General features: G+C 40.3%; 1 protein-coding gene across 1 annotated transcript in view; it reads left to right on the top strand.

The window, feature by feature from the left end:
- Nucleotides 1–644: 644 nt before the first annotated feature.
- GRIP1 (glutamate receptor interacting protein 1) overlaps nucleotides 645–23,024 on the top strand; it is a gene marked incomplete at both ends in the record, with an annotated part of 230,800 nt that continues 208,420 nt past the window's right edge. Inside the window, one exon of the mRNA XM_080638773.1 lies at nucleotides 645–777. Coding sequence (XP_080494899.1) covers nucleotides 645–777 — 133 coding nt within the window. The remainder of the gene's footprint in view (nucleotides 778–23,024) is intronic.

Here is a 23,024-nt window from a genome sequence, read left to right on the forward strand (position 1 = left end):
GTGGGCTGTGCGTATGGATTAAACCACTTTGCTATTTATTCATCCAGCATATGTGATGCCACGATTGGATCAGCGTGTTTCCTCTTCTCACAACACATGAAATCAAACGGGCTCCTGAGCCTGTGCCTGGGTAAATACGAGGGCAGCATTTAACTGGCAAATGAAAACCTGTTTTGCCTTGAGATATGGTTCAGTCCATCGACTAACATCTATCCCCGCCTCCCAGCCCCTCTTCAAATGATGGAAGCACAGGATAGGGAGCTCTCAGTGCTGGGCTTCCCCTCGCTGGCAGGCAGGTCTCTTCAACTTTGTCTTCTGCTGTTTAATAACCACTTGAAATCCTGACTTTTCTCCTTTTGCTTCAGTATTTTCCTCCTTTGCCTATCTTCATGTTGAAGTATTGTAGTTAGTGTATTTGATAAAGTCCACCGCCCTCTCTCTCTTATTTTTATTTTCTTTTTAAAGGGAAAACAATATGCTTGCTGGTCACAGCTGAGGTAAGGGAGGGGCTTTTTTGATGGTGCCTGAGCGGCTGGTCAGAGGCTGCAGGTTTGCTCTGGTGCTTGCAGTTGATTCATGCTGGGACAGCTCTTTGTGAAACAGAGGGCAAAGGGGGCTGCCGGCCGGTGCTGCTGAGGCCGGAGATGGAGCGCTTCTTGGGCTTTGTCAAGCAGATAAGAAGGTCGAGAAGAAGAAAAGGCAAAAAGTACCGTCCAGAGGAGGATTACCATGAGGGCTATGAGGATGTCTACTATTATGCCTCAGAGCATTTTCGAAGTAAGTATTTTGCATAACCTCATTTTCCTGTGGCTGTGAGAAATATTATGCTTTTAAGATGTTTTAAAACCCTAAACCCTGAAAACACAAACAATATTTCTTGCTAGAATCTAAGCCTCATGCAAGTATTAAAGCGTCTGTTCGTGTTAGGGCTTTATGTGGCTGTGACTGCTGATGAACAATACAAAGCAGCTGAAGTGGCACGGCTGCTCTCAAAGTAAACGAGGTTTGTCTGCAAACCCGGGTAAGATTTCAGGTGCAGTTAATTGAGTCTGATGGCTGGAAACCTTTTGTTGAAACACTTTGTGCTGAGAAGCAGTAGGGCGGTGGTAGCCCTTGTATGGAGCCTTTGGAAAGCTGCATGGATGTTTTTTAAAGCACTGTAGAGGCAGCAGTCATTTGTAAGTTGGAGTTGATGATTAGTGTTTGTTATTAGGGGAGAGTCAGTCTTGAGGGCCTCTGCTGTGACCTGGTGTTTTCAGTACTATCTCAAGTGGGCTGCTTCCCTGGGGCAGGTCCAGGACTACTGGTGAAGAATTGAGTGGTGGGTTTTGTTTGCTTGCACTCACGTGCCAGCAGCAGCTCGCCCGAAACCAAAACAAACCATCTGCTCAGAAGTCCCTATGCAGTCTGTGAGCTGTTTCTAGCAGTGTGGTAGGGCTCATCCCCTGTACGTGTAAGGCTTCGGAGCTGCTGGTCTGCTATGGGCTTCTCCCAGAGGAGGGGATGTGCCCAGAGGTGCCCATGGGGCTGGTGGGAGGGAAGCCATGCTCAGCCCCTACCCAGGATATTGTGCAGAGCTGTCAGGACAAGGTGGTGGCATTAAAAGCAGTCATGCACGGAAATCACCTTTTTAAGAGGTTTCTGCTGTTCTGGCAGGTGGTTTGGGACCTTCACAGTAAAGCTGTGCCTTTTGTTGAGCAGCTGAAGTTTGATGCACTTTCTTTGTTGCTCTGTACTGTCTGAGTGGCTGTCAGTATCTTTTTGCATCATTTGGCTTCACTTCCACTTTGCTGAAACACATAATAAGAAACCTTACATTTGTTTTAAAACAAAACAATGAATGTTATTGTGCCTTACAGCACCAGAGTACTGCTATCCTGTGGAAAATTTGGAAGCAAGAGATTTTCTTCTTGTTTTTCTCCCATTGTACCATGAGTGCCTGTCTCCAAAAGTAAACTCATGTAGGGTGTTTGCTTGTTTGCTTGTTTACTGGGTTTCTCCTTAACACAGTCTTGATCTCTCCATTTTTAAGAGCATTTATTGTGCTGATAATCTTATAATTTATCTGTGTTGTTAAGATGGAATTCTTGTAAGAAAAAGACCTGTTTTTGGGGCAGTGCAGTTGTAATAGAACATATTTACATAAAATCTTCTACAGCAGAACTGAAAATTTTAAATCTACTTAGCATGGAAAAATGTGAAAATGATGCATGTTAGTGAAAGCACATAACTTTTTCTTGCTTTAATATGTAAATCAAAGGAAGGTGTCAAAGCAGTATGTCAAAATATTTCCCTTGCTGGTTGTTGTTGAAGGTCTTTCAAATAAGAAAGCAAAACCCCTCCAAAAACTGTCACATGTAATAAGGATTTCTTGAATGCTGATTAATAAATTATTAACTCTTGACTTAATGTAAGTCACTAAGATTGAGCCAAATACCTGATGGGTTTTTCCTTTTATTCTACTTGGAAAATAAAAGGATAGTACACACTCCAGCCTGTGGAGGTCATAAGTATTTCAGATGGGATGAATCTGTGTTAGATTTTGAAGTGGTGTTTACAACAGTGATCACAATACTCGAATTGAATGGTCAAAATAGCGCACAGTCCTATGGAGTTGGATGCACAAGGAGTTGGCAGCTTCTCACAGTTACTTAAACCAAATATGGCACAAATGAGAGCATCAAACATGAGTTGCTCCTCAAGTGTTTCTTTTGTCTCATTTTTCTGGGCTAAATGTGTCACTGTTTTCATTGAATAGGTGTGGTAGCTGCTTAAAGCAGTATATGAATGTGGAAAGATGCTGTTGGTGCTACTGTAAATGCTTTCTTGAAACTGAATTCCATGTAATGAGGACGATGAAATGTTTTGTATTTAGTTTAATTATGGTCTGGTGTTATGCTGTTTACAGTGCAAGTTTAGAGTAATTGTAGAGCTTTTAATAGCCATTTTTTGCTTCATTCGTATGCTTAGAAGAATGTGTGCTTGAGAATAAGATCATATTTATTGGTATGATTTTCAGAATATCAGAGTTAATGAAATCAAAGAGGTATTCATTCAACTGAATGCAGTTGGAGCTTTTTTAGATTTAGCTTCCTCTTCCCACATTGTTATCCATCCCTCCTCTGCTGTCGTTTATGAGTTATATATCCAATTAGCCAGTGCATTTGAAAATTGTCTGAGCCAATGACTTCATGAGCTTGTTACTCTCTTTTCTCTGTTTGTAGTATTGCTTAGAGTGTTGTATAGAGGCTGAATTAATGGACAAATGCAGAAACTACATTAGAATAAACGATCAAACAGAAAGAAAACAAAGTTAAAAATAGAATAGGCCTCTGGGAATCACAGGAAAAAGGTGACTTTAGTTTGTCCTCAGCCCAGCTGAGCTTAAATATTGTAGTTCCTGCTGTTAGGTACGCTGTCTTTATTCCTCTGACGCTTTGTCGTAGAAGACCACATTCACTGTGATATTGAGACACAGCTGGATGGAGGAAAGGTGTAGTAGTGCCTAAAGCTCCCTGAGTAAAAAAACAGATCCCAGCTCTTGAGTCAGATGACTTTTTTGCTTTGACACTTAATCCATTTTGATGCTGTTAAAATGGATATTCTTGTTTTGACATGCAACATCAACTCTCCTGTCTTTTGGAAGTGTCTGTGTTCTATGTAATGCTAGAATAACTAACAATTTTGGTACACAAACGTATTGACAGTAGTGCAGGCATCATGCTCGTTTCAGTGAGACTTTGTAGTGTGACTATAATGGGTGATGAAATTGCTACCCAATCTACTTAGACAAGTTGGTGCTTATTTAAAACACTTCAAAAAGCTGTATATTTATCTTGTGCAGCATTATGATATTGCCATTCAACATGTTCCTTTTGATAAGGCATGAAAAAGGCCCTTGTTATATTATTATCAAGTCTGACAGCAAACATCAGGAATGCTATCACGTATGTATGCATTGTATACATACATACATGTAGCACGTATGCATGTAGCATGTGTGTATGCATGTAGCATGTATGGAATGCTCTCATAAATGGCATGCCCTTTTGTTGTAGTTGGAGTGTTTTGCCAGGACCTTGGAGGTTTCAGCTTAGTTTTGATCAGGCAGGTGTTTTTGGGACCTGGCCTGATTTGGTCATCTCTCACCAAAACAACACCCCAGTCTGGTTTCAGTGCTAAGTCTTTTAATTGGCAGAACACTTGGGAGAGTTTGGGTTTCTTCCAGCCCATTTTAGAAACTCACAGGTCACACAAAATGTGATTGTCACAGAGTGTCCATGCAGGTCCAGAGGGTGTTATGTTTTGTTTAATTCACGTTACTTCTGTTTTCTGTCATTCCTCTCTTCCTAGAAGATAATCTGTTTTCACTGGCGGTTCTTCTTAAGTTATTACTCCCATCATGATGTGAGCAGCATAGTCCGTTGGCATAAAGGTTTTATTTTTTGTTGATGCAATGAAAATGTTAAAGAATAATTCCAAACCCCAATGATTAAAGAATTCTACTAGTAAACTCCAAGTAACTCAAAAGATCACATATTTTTTAGCTCTGACCTTAAAATATTCCATGTAGTCACTTAGAGTCTCATGAAATATTTTCTTCTATCCATTTTCAAGGCCTAGGATGTGTTATTTGACAAGAGCATTGATATTTTAGACAAAGCAGCCTGTTGTAGTGGATCTGTGGTATAATCATGTATCGGTTTTCCCTGTGATGCCGTTTATTAATTCTTCCACAATTCTTGTGTGAGAATCATTCGCTTCCTCAGTTTCAGGACAGTCAACCTCTTTGAATTTGCTCTAAAATGTGTGTGATGATCCTTCCTTTCTTTCCATTAATTGTCCCACCTCTCCCCCTGTGTCATCACGGGGCAACGAAGGTAAGGTGTTTGACTCCTAGCCTAGTAAATAAGTCAAAAAGGAAGAACTGGAAGTTTTATATAACTCAGAGATGAAAATTTCCTTTTTGTTGACTGAAGTCTGGGAATAATTAGCTAAAATGAATACTGGACATATGATACTCTATTTGGGATGATGTCAGCAGAAAAACTCTTCTTGGGTGTTACTCTCCAACATGACTTGATGCTCTGGTGCAGAGAATCCCTTAGCTGGCAAAATCTTAGTAACAAATGGCTTTACATTTCATACCCTGGATGGTTTTAAAGCTGTGTTAAATATTGATAGAAGGGACTTGCTACTGAAATATCACTACGAAAAAACACTGAGGCTTCCCTTCCTGACTTGCCTGTGGTCAGTAGCAGCATCGCTTTTGTCAAGATTTCCTCCATTTTGTGAATTATAACAAATATTCTTGTTTGCAGCAGTCTCGTAGATTTGATTGGGGTTGTAAAAGAGTTAATGGTTTTATGAGTAATGTGGTGACAAGGGCACTGAGTATCTCTAGCTCAGGTTGCAGAGATGTTAGTTGATCTTAAGGACGAGGAATGCAGGACAACTGCTTTTCATTTTATGAAGTATGTATATTACTAGTTTGCAGTTTAACTGGATGTGTGTGTGCGTGAGGGGGTTTCTTCTCCTATCACAGATCTTTTCAGTACAGTAAAATCTCAACTTTTGTTGAAACTAAAGGTAATACATTTGTTGCAGCCTACAAGAAAAAAGGCTTGGTTACCTTACCAGAGAATATGTCAGGCCTTGAAAACACAATGATATAATCTTTTTAAATGACTTTAATAGACTTAATGTCTAAAGTTTGCTAAAGGTTCTTATTTTCTTCTCCTTAATGACTGTTTCATGATTGTTGGACCATGAAGATTTTCATTAATGGATTATATTTCTTCAATATTTCTGTCTCTTTTCCAGAAATTACTTTTTTCCTGAGGTCTGTATAACCCCAAAACCACAAGTTCATTAGGAATGGGATGTGATGCCCATGTCTAGAGAAACTCTGTCATCACAGGGCTAACATCCAGTGTTAGTTTGCAAGCAAGGCGCGGAGGTAGAGTAGGCAACTGCATTTGAGCTTTACTGTTGAGGCAGACAGTATCAACTTTCCCATTTAGAGATTTCTCATTGAAAAAAAGTGGTAGCAAGTAACTGTTGTCCCTGAAGCCACTTCCAGGCTAAAACTTCCTGTGTGCAGGTGTCAATTACATTTTCCATTTTTTAATAAAATTCTGGCACTCATTAGATAAAGGTGTTGCACCCTTGTGCTGTTTCTGTTGCTTTTTCATCTTTGTGCATATTAGATTGTTCGGTGTTTTTTTGGTGGGTTTTTTGTTTGGGGGTTTTTTTTGAACAGTTGGTTGTTGCGTCAAGTGGAGTTTCGTATTTCATGACAGCCATCCTCTTGCAAAGGGTTGCTTGACTTCTGATGAACTGTGTATTTTTAGGTGATCCTATTTATCCACTGTCTTGTTTGCCATGGTCGTTAATCATTTTATCCTTTCTAGAAGAGCCCAAGAGGTAGTGAAGAATTAATCTCATTTTATAGAGAGCAAACTAGTAGGAGTGTGTTATAAAAAGGAGAGTGTTACAGCTCTTGGGCATCCCATGAAATTATTTGTATATTTCTTACAGGCTTGGAAGACCTATGTATTAAAATCTTATTTTATTTCTTTCCTGTTTTATAGTGGTTAAAAACATGTAAGTATTGGGATGAGGCTTGTGTTTGTAGATGCTTAAGCTGTTTGAATAGCAGATGTAGCCACATCACGTTCTTTTATACATATTCAAAGATAATTACATTGATGTAGTTACTTGTGCAGTAGCGTGATACCCAGTTGCAGGGTCTGTCAGTGGGGCATATGAGGCTGTGGGGTTCCCTTCAGGACTGGAGCAATGCGTTTCTTCTAGCTAGGCAGATGTGTGCTGGTGTTGGGGAAACATTTTCAATATACATGAAACAGGCCATAGAAATTTTACACCTTTTTCTCCTAAAGCAGTGGTGCAACAGCAGGTTTAAGTTTGGCAGCAATAGGATTGCTTTTTTAACATGACCCTCTGTGGCTTTTCTGCAAGTGGCCCTCAGACTCCCAGGGCAGCGCAGAGCATGGATGGTAAAGCATTGCTTTAGAGTTACTTGAGGGAAACCAGCTTATTTATTTTAATTCACTGAAATAATGAGACCTGAGTTATATAATTCTTTGCATGAACTATATAAACACTTCTGCCTGCTCGCAATTACGAGTGTACAATTTCTGTGCTACTTTTATTTACTTTCTAGTCCTGTTCTTTACTGAATAATTAAAGATCCTGATTGTCCCTGCTTGAGAAATGTATTTGTTATGGGTCTTCCTCCTTTTATAGTGGCTGCACCAGCAATTTCAGAGAATTTGGCACCCTTTGTATTTTAGTGTATCTAGAATATATGATGTTCAAGTTCAAATAATGATATTTGGAGAGGTCTGAACTTAGTACTTCCCGAAATGATGTGTAAGTTTATGGTTTTAATCCTGACTTTGTCAGTTTACATCATGAACATGTAGTAATATGATTACTTTTTTCCCCATGGTTATTGTGAAGTGAATGAAACATCAGGTTTTATGAACTAAGATTAAGAAGAGATGTAAAAGCAGCTACTGAGGTGTCGAATTTAATATTAGCCTTCAGTTCCAATGGAAAACTTAAAACAGCAGAGCAAAGACGGAAGCAACAATATAAGCCTCTTGCTGATTAGATTATGAACGCTTATTGAATGATTGCTGTGTTTCTTCAGCAGGGCGTGCCAGCAACTATAATCATCAGCATGAATGTAAACACCTGTTTACAGTAGATAGTATTTGTATAAGGCAAATTTGGTAGTCCTCATTTCGTGTACGGAAATTACTAGGCAACTATGTTTAATGTTCTTCAGCAGAAAAGATCAGGAGTAGTGCTGTGGCTGGAAACATGAGCCCATGGTGACCAGACTGCCAATGACCCAAGCACCTGAACAGTACCAGTTTTGTTCAGAGGATTTTCTAGTTTCCCTCTGAAATCCAGGAAATTATACACAAATCAGCATGCAAGACTACTGCAGTTCAGAGAATGCACACTCCAAATTTAAAAGGCAGTAGAACTGAGGGTGCCTATAGACCCTTAACTTGGTCTCTCTTTAATGTCCTTAATGAAGGACTACCTGCTCATTTTTGCTGTGGCACATGTGATGGATTCAGCATGTGTCAGAGGCTGCACTGAGTCCTGGTGCAGCATTTGGCCTGGCCTCCCCACCACCCTTTCCACTGGGGCTCATCCCTTTTTTTCCTGACCTTAGAGCTTGAATTTGGAGATGTCTGTCACAAGTTGCTATAGCATGCCAAGGGAAGTATGGTTTGAATCTATAAAAATTATGTAAGCGTGACTAGTCTGACAACCCAGCCATAAGGTATCTCAGACTGCAACCTTTAAATTGTTGTATACCTTTGATGATAATCTCTCTGTGCTCTAGTTCTCTGCCTATGAAATGAGGTTGATGGTACCTCCCCTTCACAGGTACGTTATGAAAGTAGATTAGTGTTTGCTAAGCTCTTGAATGCTGCAGTGATGGGCACCATAGAAGAGCCCAGGAAGAAATTAGTGTCTGTCCAGAGAGAAGGGCTGGAATAGTGGGTGGGAGCTAAGGCATGGAATTACACTTTGAGCGCCTAGGGGAAAACAATGTGTTCAATGATTTTTGAGGTAGTGAATATTTTGGGCATTACTGAGACAAGACCTCTTGCCAAAAACTAGAAGATAAGGTAATTAAAGATTGTGTTGCAATGCATATGTGAAAGGAGACCAAATTGAGGCTTGCTAGGAATTCTGAAATCTGGCACTTACAGCTTGCAGTTTGCTTTTTTAGTGGGGTGTGTGTGCAAGTAGTAGAGAATATGGAGCAGCAGTTCCTTGGGCTTTAACATGCAGTGGAAATTCCAACATGCAGTGGGAATTCCATAATGGCACGTTATGAGCATAATACTTGCTATAAATGAAGCAAAATCTCCTTGGTGTTAAGATGGGCCCAAATAAATTTTGGTGAGTGGTCCCAGCATCTGATCACGCTTCAGATAGTGCTTCAGTGTGTTTTTAGAACAGTCTGCGTGCTGACACTGGGAGGACTGTGGGCAGAGGAAGAAAGAATCAGGCATCTGAGTTTTGGCTGTCCCTGGGCACGTGGAACAGATGATAAGAGACATCTGAGGAGAACTGTCCTTGGACAGGTAGCCAAGGGAAGAGCCAAACTGAATGGGAGTGGCACAGTGCAAGAGGAGGTATGAGATCATGCCACCCTGCAAGGAATCCGCAGGGTGTGGAGGACATGGCTGACCTGCTTCTACAGCCCCACTGAGGGAAAGCAAAGAATGGACCCTTTGGATTTGCCCCGTCTGTTCTGTGCTTGCTAGACACAATATAAAATGCCCCTGTGTAAGGCATGCAAACACCGCGTCTTCTGCTAACACTGATAGGCCGTCAGAGATGGTTTTCCAGGTGTCAAAATTAGGTTTGTAGGTGTAGGCCTGATGCTTGTAAGACCTGTGTGTACATAGAATCACAGGATGGTTTGGGTTGGAAAGGATCTTAAGATCATTCAGTTCCAACCCCCCTGCCATGAGCAGGAACACCACTCACTAGACTGTGTCACCCAAGGCTCTGTCCAACCTGGCCTTGAACACTCCCAGGTCTGGAGCATTTACCACTGTTCCAGTGCCTCGCCACCCTCACAATAAAAAACTTCTTCCTTGTATCTAACCTGAACTTGCCCTATTTAAGTTTAAACCCATTATCCCTTGTCCTGTCACTACAGTTCTGATGAAGAGTCCCTCTCCATGCTTGGGTATGGAGTTGGACAAGGATGGAAGGGACAGTGAGAAATTTCTTTGGAGATACTGAAAATTTAACTGGATGATGCTGCAAGCACCCTGACCTACCTATGTAAGTTAAATCCAGCTTCAGAGCTGGCCATGTTCTGAGCAGGGGATTCAGGCTAGAGGACTTCCAAGAGCCCTTCTAACCTCAGGTAATATGTGGTTTTATGAAAGGACGGATGGTGAAGAAAGGACTATGAAAGAAAGAAAAGAGAAAAGAGAGATTAAAGACAGCTTCCCCAGAGCTACTGTTTGAATAAAACTACGAAAAAGAAAGTGAAATCAAAATCAGACAGATACCAGGTGAAGTATTAACTCAGTAAACTGTGTTTTCAGATGTGTTCACAAATGCTTCCTTTGGGTGTATTTAACAAGCTCTGTGGCTGCTCGGATCTTTGTTAATTTGATAGCACTGTCCCTCTCTCAGAGGGGAAAACTCCTCCTCCAACAATACACCTTGTTGCTGTTCTGTCAGCTGGTAGCATCTCTATTAAAAGGAAAGAAAAAAAAAAAAAGGATTCACAATGTATTACACATAAGTGCAATAAACCCACATTTTTTACATATCTTAAATACAGAGTGATAGTGGCTTTTTGCCCTTGCTTTCTGCAGGTTAGAGTAGAAAATAATTTAGAGCCCTTATGAACTGCTACCTGCACCCCATTTGGAGGAGCCCTGTTGAAGCTGTGTAGTCAACAAGAGATGGGTCGTGGCAGGAGCTGCAGGCTGTGGTGTCAGCTGTATTAGCGCTGAATGCTCAGAAATTAAAAGGGATGTTTGCCACGCTCTCTGACGGGGATGCTGCATCTGACAACCTAGTTTAGGGGAAATGAGAAGGTGCCTGGGAAAGAAAGTTGGGAGAGAGCCTGGATCTGTGGCAAAGCTCTGCTAGCACCAGCAGCAGCGCTCAGGTCAGTTGTCAGTAAATCTGAATACATCTGGTGGCATTTACAATTTGGAAAGCAGGAACATGCATTTTCCGTGATTCTGTGAACACGTATTTTCTGTTGAGTGGTGGTGGAATGTCACGTGTCGTGTCATGAGAATGCTGCACATTTGCTTTTCTTGATAAAAGGAGACAGGAGTGACTTCTGAAATGGAGAGACCAGAGCTGTTCAGGGTGGTGGTTATAACTGCCCATCAATAGTTAGAGTGCAGTAAGATGGTGGAACTGCTTGTGTCACTGAAATCCCTATGAATTTAGTGACACAGTAGTAGTCTCTGAAGTGCTCCTTTTGTAACTTTACCTGTATTTCACCTGGCTTCCCAGAAGATTTCCAGAGGAGTTATGCAGGCATCCTGCCTGAAAAAAAAATAAGAGAGAAGTTGTCTTGATCTCAGGGCATTAATGATTTGCTTACATTTTTCTTGGTATGCTCTAAACATAGTTACAAAAATAAAAGTATATTTAGGAATGTGGTAGGTTTTGATAATATCTTTTTGCTTTCCCAATCATCATGTGTATCTCTGCTGGCTGATTCAGGCAAGGAGTACCCAGCCCTGTGCTACAGGAGGATAGGGGAAAGGTTTGTCTACTGGGAAAAATATAGCCATCCCTTTAAAATACCAACACTCCTGAACCTATCACAAGGGATGGAGAAAACACGAAATGTTCTAATTTTGCAACTGGTACTTGGTTTGCATGCTGCAATTCAGTGTTTGTGTTTTGTTCTTGTCTAGGTAGGAAACAGTACTCCTTTCTAGTTCCTTTTTTCACTACTACTCTGAACTTGGGATAACAAATCTGATGGGCTGTGGGTTTTGTAGGGCAGATCGTGTCATGCAGATTGTTTCCAGAGACTGAGCAAAACTGTTGAAGGCTGTTCTAGTTACAGCCCGGAGTTGGTGGTCCTTTGTGCCTTACAGATAATTGGGCTTTTTACAGCCACATTGCCATTCACAGTAGATTGTTTTCTCCCTCACAGAAAATGACAGAAGTTTAAGTCTCTTACAAAAACGTAGTGCTGGTGGCATAATTATTCAGGAGGTTACATCAACGTGAGTAGAGAATGCAGCCAAAGGTAACACACTGCTCCATTGTATGAAAATAGCTTTAATACATGGAAAATGCTCAAGCTCTATATCTTTCTCACACTATTTCATTAAGACAAATTTTAAGTTCTGTGAAAGTAATTGCTTGGAACGAATTCTGACACAGCTTCAAGATGTTGGTATTTTATTCACTGGTAAATTGTCAGCGGATTTGCAGGTAAGAAAAATGTAGTTTTGGTCAGAGATTTCTTAACTTTGTGATAAAGTGTCTTTTAAGACTTGATGACTTAGTGATTATGTCTTATGTGGTTAATAAATGGATGATAAGTAGCAGAAGCTTTATGGCCTTAGATATATTTAAGCTACAACTAACTGATATAGGGAGATACACAATAAAGGAGAAAAATTTAACTTGATTTTGAGTAGGTAATTCATGATCACTTCCACTCATTTTAACTGCTTCTCTAAACAGTTAAAATTATTCCTAGAATTACTGTTCATCTTTTCTTGGTAGCAATTTATATTTTTTGAATGCACAACTTAAAAAAGAATCTGAGAAACCAGCAATATGTAAAAATCTGTGGTAGTTTCATAGGTGAATTGTCCTGATTTTTTGTTTTGGTTACTGTAGTGACTGGAAATGATCAGTGCTTCCCAGAAGATCACAAGATTGTTTATCTGCCTGTCGGCTCCTGATTTCAGCTTGTGGAATCTGGAAAATTCAACAGTTTTTGAAGTCCAGTCTAATATAGTAGCAAGGACCACAGTGTGGAGGAAGAGGTTAGGTGATGATACCTAAATGTGAGAACACATCTTTTGGTATTATTTTCAGCCTGCTGTGGACTATGGGCTTTTTTTTTACCCCACTGCTGTTCATGATGTATCCAGTTCTTTAATTCTTCAAGTGGGCCTTGGGCAATTGAGTGGAGCTCTTTTAATGGTTGTTTTGTTTTCCCAAAGTGGAAATTTCATTAATTTTCTGAATTACAAGCCTGGAACCTCTTTCTCTTCACACATCCTCAAGTCCTTTAAAGTACTTGAAAAACACAGTTGTGGTACACAGGACCCCTGGATTTGCAATCTGAGAAAGATTTTTTTTTTTTTTTTTCTTGCAGTTTTGTCAGAAAATCAGATCATAATAAAAAGGGATGAAGGTAGCACATCCCATCTGCAGTCATTTAAACCCTCCTGCAAGCAAGGGCTTTCGAGTCACATTTGGACTAGAAAAGATGGACATGTGTGCATGTGTCTTGTATTAATACAAAGTGAAAATCTCCTAGAGTCATAGAATGGTTTGGGTTGGAAGGAACCTTAAAGATCATCTAGTTCCAACTGCCTGCTGTGGGCAGAGACACCTTACACTAGACAAGGTTCCTCAAAGTTCCAACTAGCTTAGCTCACTGTCTGCAGTATAGCTTTTTCTTTTAAAAAGCACAGCTACTAGTATTGAGACTGCTGGCTGCTCTTTCTCCTTACTTATTTAAACAGAATTGTATGTACTGCTCAGCAAACCAGGAGAATGACTGGTTGTTGATGTGGCTAAGCTCTAGCATAGACTAGAGCTTGAGATGGATATGGCCTGCTTTTAAGCTTGATCTGAGGCCACTGGGAATGCCTTAACTTAAAGCTAGGTCAAGAAAAATGTGAATAGGAAGCTGTTTGAGGAAGAAGCAGAGGAAGTGAAGTTCAAAAGGCTCTTGCAAATTCAGCTGTTTTATTCAGAAACTGTGGTCTTGGGTTTTAATGTGTTTTTCTGTGCATCTTAAAATGCATGGGGAGATTTGTTTGTTTATTTATAGCTGCTGCATGGAAAAACAAAGCTTTCAAAAATCTGTCTGCAGTGATTGCACTTTTCCTGGTTGGTGTTTATTTTATCAAGCAGATTTGTAGAGTTGACAGTGGGTTTTTTTTGTGAGGTTTTATATTGTCTTGGCTGTATATTGCTGTAGGCCAGCCAGAGGTTTGATCCTGCAAATGCCGGGCATATGAGTAACTCCATTAGTGTGAGTAGTCCTACTGGCAGAGGTTAGATATAAGGGTCTGTAGTAGTGAACGCTAAAGAAAATGGTGTGTAAGGGTAGAATAAAATAGTAATTCTAAGAGTTTCTTCCAGATATTTGTTGTGTTGTGTGTCTGTGCTGTGTTCCAGTTCCTGGCAGAGATTAAAGGGTATTTTGACTGAGATCAGCATCCCTGGATTGCTTCCTCAAAGATAATTTGTAAGCATGCTCAGTTTTATTTCATTTTGATTCACAAGTGAAATTGTTCAGACTTCAGAAACAAAGCCAGTTGATTAGTTCTGCATTATTTCATTTCAGTGCATGATTTCAACCTTGTTCATTAAAGCTGAAGTGGAAAACCTGGGTCTGAAGGATCACTGTTAACAGGAACCACTAGCCTGGAGCACAGAATTCAATAATCATTGATTAATACAGTTTGCTGCTGATTTCTTTTATTTGAAAAAGCCAATTATTCTTGCCAGTATCTTTTAAACATGAGCCTTCATTTACAATTTAAAATTTTAACCTGAAATAATAATGGCGTTTTAAATTGTGATGTTGCTGGGGGAAGGAAGGGGAGGGAAAGAGGAAAAAAAGTGAGGCTTATTTAACACTGACCCCAAAATGCTGTTCCACTGAAACAGAATTGAGGTAGATGGATCTATCGTAGGAAGTATTAAATACGGTAAATTGCCTGTCAGTGCAAACAGTGATTTATTTTTTTATTTGGTTTAATTTTGTTTTTATTCACTTGAAGCAAAATGGATTCAGGTGGAGCTTGAGAGAAGGCCTGACTGCTGCTATTTACTGTATGAAAGCAAATTAATATTACAGAATCCAAGCAAACGAACGTGTGCTTTCTTTGGTATGGAAGCCAATGGAGATACTGAAGTTGTAGACAGAGTTTTGGACAGGGGCTAAGCACATTTGTACATGTACATAGAAAATGCATGTGTGAGTGACAGCTTGAGTTTTTTTGGTAGGGTGAAAATGATTTGAAGCAGTAAAAGATTAAGTGTGTGTTTATAGTCATCTCTCTGCTAGAGAATCTTCATGTTGTTTCTTCAGATGTGTGAAAAGAAAGGCCTGAAGCAGTTGCAACCTTTTGGACATCTGAGGTGCAGAGTCACCATAGAATAAATCATTTAAGTCTGGAGCTTAGGGTAGCAGTGCAGAGATCAAACATACAAAGCTTTGGTATCTGTGTCTGCAGTTAGACTGAAGTCTAATGCAGAACTGAGTGATAGCCCTTGCTGTGTGAAGGTCCTGTTGGTTTGTGGGAAAGGGGGGGTAGGCGGGTGGGCATGGGCACTCCTTTTGAGCTTCTGCAAGAGCAATTATTAGGAGAAAAAACCCACTTGATGTTGAAACTTTGACTCAAATGTGTGTCTGTGTATGTATGGTTCTGGAATCCCTACTTTTGAGCAGAAACTTACTGCAAGAACAGCGTGTACAAAATCCCCTTATGCTGCTTCTCAAGTGTAGATAAGCTGTATTTCCATACAGTGAGTCTGTTTGAATTGTTGGGGGGGGAGGAAATGAACAAACTCTGTAACAGGCCAAGTTCCTGTATCCTTGGGGGTTTTGACCACTTCAAACAGTTTTGGATTTCTTTCTGTAAATCAGTTCTCTGTTCTTGCCATATGGAATAAGAAAATATTTAATCAACACAAAGACATTCTTTTGTATTGCCTGTGCTGGGGACATCTCCCTCCCAGGCCTGTCCACCAGCAAGCTGCTTGTGTGTTCCCTGGGGTCGATACTTCTGTGCTGCTCATGATCTGATGGACAGCACTTGGCATGTGAGGACACCAGCAATTTCTTTTCCTAATATTTACTAATTGCTGTCAAATAGTAAGGCAAATCTTATCCTGTCATTTCTTGAAGAAGAGTGAAGTGGAGGAGAAATTTTGTTTGTTTCATGGGTTTTTGTTGCCTTTTTTTTTTTTTTTTTTTTTTTGAAAGCTAAGAACAGTTTTGCCTATATAGGATTTAAGAAGTGTGTGTGAATGGATGCAAACAGATGCGCTTTTCCCCCCTTTGTGTACTGTTTTCTGTCCTGTACAGAATGTGTCAATCTCAGTATTATGAGTGTACTCTGGGAAAAAGGTTTCTTGGCTTTTGGCTAACCTTTAACTCTTCAGAGATGCAGAATTATGAAATTAATTTAAAACGCCAGTCTATCTACAACTTGCTTTTTAATAATTCCAAGACCTAAAGCTGCCTTTGTGTCAGCAATTTTGTGTTGGGAACCTTGTTTTTACTAAGCCACCGGTGGGGCCACCACTATTGTAGAGGATGAAGTGGACTTGTTTTCACTTTCTTGCTTTATTTAATTTGAAACCAAAATGTCAAAAAATGTAAGGGAATGAGATTTGTTTTGACAAAATTTAAATTAACTGGCTCACATACACCCTCAGGTAAGACTGATGCATGGTATGGAATTAAGTAACAGGTTTGGAGGACTGCTATGAAGAGTGCTCAGCAGAAGGGCTAGAGCTTCCTTCCAGTATCTTAGTCACATCCTGTCTTGGTCTGTTGAAGACTGTGTTGAGCCAAGAGTTAGAGCAGGGTGTTTTCTAGCTTTTCTTACTGCCTGAAGCTCAGGATCCATGTGTGTCGGTGTTACGCTGAGCTGCTGCGGTTTTGGAGGTGGTAGGAGCTGGTGGGGCTTCCTGGCTTTTCTCCCAAAGCGAAGGGTGAAGGTTGCATTGTGGCTGCAGGCATGCACCTGTCCTGCACTGAGGTGGCTTTGTCTGCCTCTGCCCAGCCCTGGTTCTCCCTCTTATCCTTTCTCAAAAGCCCTGTTAGCAGGTAGGCACCAGTGATGCGGTAGCTACTATTTTTAGCCTTTTGGGGTCAAATTAGATGCTACGCTTACTCACCTAACTGGTACTTTCTTGAGAATTAGGAAAGAGTGCATGTCAAAATGTTGTAGGAAAAATAAAGTTTTGCTGAACATGGTGAGGAAGAAAAAAAATAGTTAAATCTTATTGTCAGCAAGATATATTTACTCTTTGTTTACTGTCAGAAAATGCTTGTAGCTGTGAGTTTTTTCTTATCCAGCATCTAACCAGTATTAGCTATATTTGGTGTTTGGATTTTCCTGTACTGACTGATTGGCTAGCCTGAATTTATATTCATCTGCATGCATTTGTGCTTGAGTACGTATATTTATATATGCATATATATATAGTATGTAAAATTTTAATTGCGTTTTTGATCAATCTTTGTGCTTCTTACTGGGCATACTGGATGAAATTAAGTGTAGGTTCAGTGATTGAAAAGATACTATTTTTGAAAATTTAATGTCAGGTTACATAAGGAATACCAAAAATATGTAAATCTGTTGAACAGGGGATGACTGTCTCAGTTTTGGGGAAACCAGTTTGGGGGTTGGTAGATTAAAAGAAATGTGTTCAGATGTCTTAAATAATGTAATTGTTTCCAAGCAACTAATGCCAAGTGTTGAGAGTAAAGTTAATTTGCTAATGGGAGTACTGGACCCTTTGAAAAGCCATTTCAAGCACCAAGTTCGTTTCAGAGATTTAATAATTAATCAAAATGACTATATTAAATGTCAGTGAATATATCTATGCATTGCTGTCATACCTCTCTCTCAAAATGCATTTCCAGGCTCTTAATGATTAACACAGTGAGATCTGTAATGTAATAGTAATGCTGGTGCACTGGAAAGTAAGGTGCCTCTTGAACATTCTTGCTGCAAATTCTTCAGCTTGGACTTTGTTGCAAGCAGTGGTTGTAAGGAGTGATTTGAACGGGTTAAGCCGTCGCTACCTCCTGCTTGGAGATTGCTTTTCTTCTTTCTAGGATTGAACCCAGATGTGTAGAGCCAGTCAGCTCCCGCTGTCACTCCCCCATGGCTTCCCTGTGCCGCTGTAATGGAATGGCAGATGTTGCAAGGACGATTCATGGGTTGTGGGGAGCTGCATTTAGCATGGTGAGGGTGGCTGATAAAATTTGGCTTGGTGGTTTCTGTGTATTTCTGCTGTATTAGTTGCATGTTTAACTATTCATGAGGTCGTTAAAGGTTTGTGCTGTGGAAGGGCATTAAAATGACACAATATCTCATTTATACACGTGTGCAAGAGAGGCATCAGATGTGCTAATGCAGGAAATTTCCAATACCTACATGTGATACAAATAAACTGAAATTTAAACTTGTAGCATGCATTTCTGTGACTGTGGTCATGGAAAAGCAAATCTTTTGCACTAGTGCAGAGGTTTCTCTGTAGTTGTGTGCTCTTAGTGGTAGTCCTGTACTGCAGTGAATTACTTCGTGTGTGGGTGAACACATGCACATACTTGAGGTATTTTAAGAAAAGTCTTTAGCCTTCTGGGGAAAAAGAAATCACTTAGTTCCTAAAAATCCACTTATATGCAGGGCAGTGTGCTGTCTAGAATGGCTTTCACTGCTTTCTGGAGCAGCATGAAATCACTGAACATTTGTTCCAGCTTCTTCATAATACCCCATTTTTGAGAGACATATATTTGATGTGTTACGATAAAGCAGTCATGTTAGTAGTGTGTATTTGCGTATACAGCTGGCTTATAATCACGGGGTATACAGGTTAGGAAGGGCTCCAGGACATAAAGTTTGGTAGTGGGCTTTCTGCAAGCCTGTGGCTCAGCCTGGTGCTTGGGGGAAAATGCTGTGGGCAATGAGGATAGTGTGTCAAGAGGATCTGTGTTGTAATGGGCTAAAGAGGGCTACTAACACTCTCAGTCAGTAGACAGCATTGTTCCCTTGAGGGCTTGAGTCACTCAAAGTAAGCTGCCAGGTGGTATTCATTTGTTATTTCCCATAGCTTCTCATATCAGAGGTGGCAGTCGCAGAGCACAGCTTGGAAAGTCTGGTGGGGGCGAAAGAGAAACTTAGGTTCTAAATGATCAAAATTATCAGAAATCCAGCATCAGAAAGACACTGGCCTTAAGGCAAATTATAAGACAGTAGGATTTGTGGTGGCTCTGATTGCTTTCTGAGCTACAGTTTGATCTCTCAGCTGCTGTATGCTTCTTTAGAAACATCACATGCTAGTGAGTGGTTGTCTTTAACCTTATACGAATAGTATACAAAAATCTTTGCAACATAAAAGGTGATTTGACTTAGTGGAAACATGGCCTGAATAAAAGGGCTTTGAAGTAGGTAGGAGTGATTGCATTTACTTCTGCAAAGATCAGTTAATCCAGTTAGTCAATATACTAAAGTAATGAAAGAATTCCTTTTACTGTACAGCTGCCCTTCTCCTGTTTCCCCATGAGTTTTGTTCATAACATTAATTTTCTAGGGCTTCACAAAGTTACTAGTGAAGTCTAATAAAGTTACAGATTACTTTGTATTTTTTATTGGACATAACTCAAAAACAGAGGTAGTTTGCATTCTGGCTGTAATACTGAGTTCCCACCTTTACCCCTTCAGAGGGAGCTGGTAGCTGCTCTTACAGCCAGTGTGTGCTCAAGCACCTGCTGGTAGATTTGCATGGACCACAGCAGGGCTGCTGTTGGCATTTGCAGGCCAGCTGAGAGGCCCATGGAGAAGGGGGAAGCTGGGATGCAACACCTGGTTGGATGTGTACTTCTGGCCAGCCATAGACTCGGCATCATTGTGCTACTTGAATGTATCATCATAGAATCATAGAATGGTTTGGGTTGGAAGCGACCTTTAAAGGTCATCCAGTTCCAACCGCCCTGCCATGGGCAGGAACACCTTACACTAGACCAAGTTGCTCAAAGCTCTGTCCAACCAGGCCTTGAACATTGCCGGGAAGGAATGGGGCAGCCATAATTTCCCTGAGCAACCTGTGCCAGTGTCTTCACCCCTCTCACAGTAAAGAACTTCTTCCTAATATCTAATCTAAATCCACCCTCTGTCAATATGGCAGGGCTTTAACATTATGCCCATCATGAGAATTATTTTACGGCCCAAGAAATGATGAGAATACTGTTAAAGCTAAAAAAAACCCACCTCCAAATGAAACCACTGGATTTGTACTGAGATGCAATGAAGTAACACCTCTTTTCCTTGTATTCTCTGTGGTCTTAAAGTTCAGGGTTTAGATATGTTGAGTCATAGCGGTGGACACTCTTAAGCAGGTTTGCAGAAATCAAACCTTTTGGTGGTAATGAGAAAATGTTGGGTGGAGTGGGAATTTTCAGTGCTTCTTGAACACTAATTTAGTAAAATTATCCAATATAGGAGTTAGAAGCCAGAGTTTGATATGTGTATATGTATCTCTAATTAAAAGCAGACTCTGGAGAGGTTTATTAAAATACGAGCAACGCAGATGCTGATTGCACTGTCAATGGGCAAGAATTAATAGTGTAGTAGGGCAGTTGTGTGCTACAAAACCATGTTGGTTTGTCACTGAAACTGTGCTGTCACTTGAAGCTCTGAAAGTGTTTTGTGATTGTGGGAAGTACTTTTCTTCTTTTACTGAGATATGTCTCAACTCTGGATGTAGCACATAAAAAATGCTTAAGTGTTACAGTGTGACTGTTTAACAAACCTGGAATGGAAATTACAGTGACTTTTATTTTTAAAGACTTTGCTCAATTTCCCATAATGTGAAGATGCACAGAATCTTTTCATTTTGCTTTGCTGAAATGTTTGTACCCGTTTTCATGTTTGTACAAGATTTTGAGAGTGGAAAAGCAGGGATTAAAATATCCAAGAACATTTTCTTCTATTTCCACTCACAATTATTTACTTTATATAGTTTTATTTTGTTACTACTTAATTAGTTGTCCTTGGTTTTGTCAACCTTTGATGTAAGATTAGGAGAGAATTAAAAATACTGCAGCAGATAGAGCAAAGCAGAGGGAACTTGAGTCTGTTTGCTCTCGTTTGTGCAGCTGTACCCTGGTTTTTCCCTTGAAGTATGACCTTTTCTTGTTACTTTTCCTTCTTACATATATATGGTTATACACATTTTGTATATCTAGATATTATCAACACACATATATAGAATATATATGAAAAGCATAGATACATGAAAAGGCAGCGTATCCCTTTCTCTCGGTAAGGAGAGCCTGCTATGTGTCCAGGCTCTAAGAAGTGCAGTGATGAGTTCCACTGAAGCATGAAGCAAAGCCAAGGCATTGCTTGAGCCTTGACTGCCAGGCATGACAGTAGTTTTGCCCTGAGAACACGTCAGGGTTCCATGAAAGACTCTCCTGTCAGGAAATCCACTAGGATTAATTTGATTTCCTCAGAGCATTTCTCCTTTCAGTCAACTTCGTCCCTGCTTTCAAATTTCAGGTATAAAAACTGAGAGGGGAGACGAATAGCCATAGCTGATTAAGCTACCGGAGAGTGTAGTATATGGAAAGGGCTTCCTCCCCACAGCACACAGGAGCAGCCCCAGCTCCGTGGAGTCATGTTTTGCATTTGCCAGGTCAAACTGTGCAGTAAACCTGCAAGCCAAAGTAAATTCCCACCCTGCTGTCTTTTCCTGCTGACCGTAAGAAACTGATGGGCATCCTTTTTCTCCTCATCTCCTTAAAGATCTTCCTAAATGTCTACCTGATTTCATTCCAGCAGCTGTTGAGCAGCAGTTTTAGAAGTAGTCCAGATGGGAAATATGCTGCCAGAGGTGGTAGTTCCTTTGTGCTGTGTGTTTCTGGAAGCATCGCTGTTGTTGCCTAAACCTGACTTTATTGGAGAGGAACCTGTCCCCCCAGACAAGTAGTGTGGATGTGAGATGGATTCATACAGGCAGGTGTGCATGTACAGTGTGTAGGTATCTAAGTATGAAACTAATTTTCAGTTCTCTAGACACTTAAAATTGTTTTGTAATTGTTCCCCATAAAAGTTAGAAACTGCATTACTCTGTCTTTGCTCTCCAGATTTTATCACAGTCATGTATTCCAGTACAAGCTCAGTGCTGGGCTTGTATCAACCAGTGAGTTGTTTTAGAGGTTGTAGAGAGCAGTCTGTTTTGGGGAACCAGTTCTTGTTAAAGTGCACATGCTTTTATTAATTAGGTTAGGAATAGTGGTACTGAACTTGTGTGATTGCTTGTAAAATGTAAATGTAGCTAGTAGAGACTAACACTGATAAATTCCTCTGCAGCTACAAAGAGGGGGTTACTTGTTCCTTTTTTTTTTTGGCTTCCCCCCTACTGTAGTCTTTGGATGCCACAGCCCCCATTTGTGCATGCTTGGAAGAGCTGGATTCCCTCTTGAACATCTGTTTTCCCCTCCAGTGACCTTTTATTGTACTTTACGTACTTTCTGGTGTTTCCCCTATCAATAACAAGCTTCCTCCCTAACTTGCCGGCCTATGAGGAACAGCTAAATGACCATGACTGCCCTCTTTCAGTGCATAGCTGGATATCACAGAAAGTACATCCCGGTGGTTCTTGTTGAATAAAAAATAATCACTAATGAGTAGTGATTATTTCCTGTAGTAGTTGATTTTAACAGCAGTGTCCACAAAGGAGATTGCTATGGTTGTCTCCAGGTAGAGGAACTGTTCATAAGCCACTCACTCAGCTTTGCTAATATCGAGGATGATAAGACTGTTTGTAAGGGTGAGGAAAGCATCAGCTGAAATATTTGTAACTTATTTTTGGTAAGTATTGCAAACCATGCTTTGACAAGATATTGTGAGAAAAAACTCAAATTGCTGTGGACTCCAAAACGAAAGAGATTTTGACATTTTGAGTTGATGCTGAGAAACGGAACAAATGGTATTTGAACTAGATGCAAATGTCAAAGGGTTTCCCAGATGTATTTTTGAAAGAAACTTATCAGGCATGTACCTGGTGGTGTCATTGTTGGCCTAGAAACAGGGCTGGTTCCTTTGCCCACTTGAAGTTTGCCAGATCAGTTCGCATAAGCAAGCTTCTTAAAAAAAACATTCATCTAGTGTATTTGAACTAGTCTTCATACTCTAGGTGTATGCAGGACTCAGGCTGTTTTTTCATGCCATGGAACGTTTGGTTACCCAAATCAGGAGATTTTCAAATACATGATCCCCAAACAAATCTAATGGATGCTATATATTGCAGGATGCAGTATGCGAGACTGTGCTTTCCCCATCATCTTCCTGTTTGAGGCTCAAAAATGCAGTGCGAGTAACAATCCTAGTTGAAAGAAGCTCCTGCAGGTTTGCTGCCTGTGCACATTAAATTTCAAGACAAAGCTGTTGCAACCTACAGGAATTTCAGCTTTTAAGTTAATCCAGCGAATAAAAAAATCCTCAAGGTATCCTCAGTAGAACTGT

The sequence above is a fragment of the Psittacula echo genome, assembly GCF_963264785.1.
Source record: "Psittacula echo genome assembly, chromosome: 1".
NCBI lineage: Eukaryota > Metazoa > Chordata > Aves > Psittaciformes > Psittacidae > Psittacula > Psittacula echo.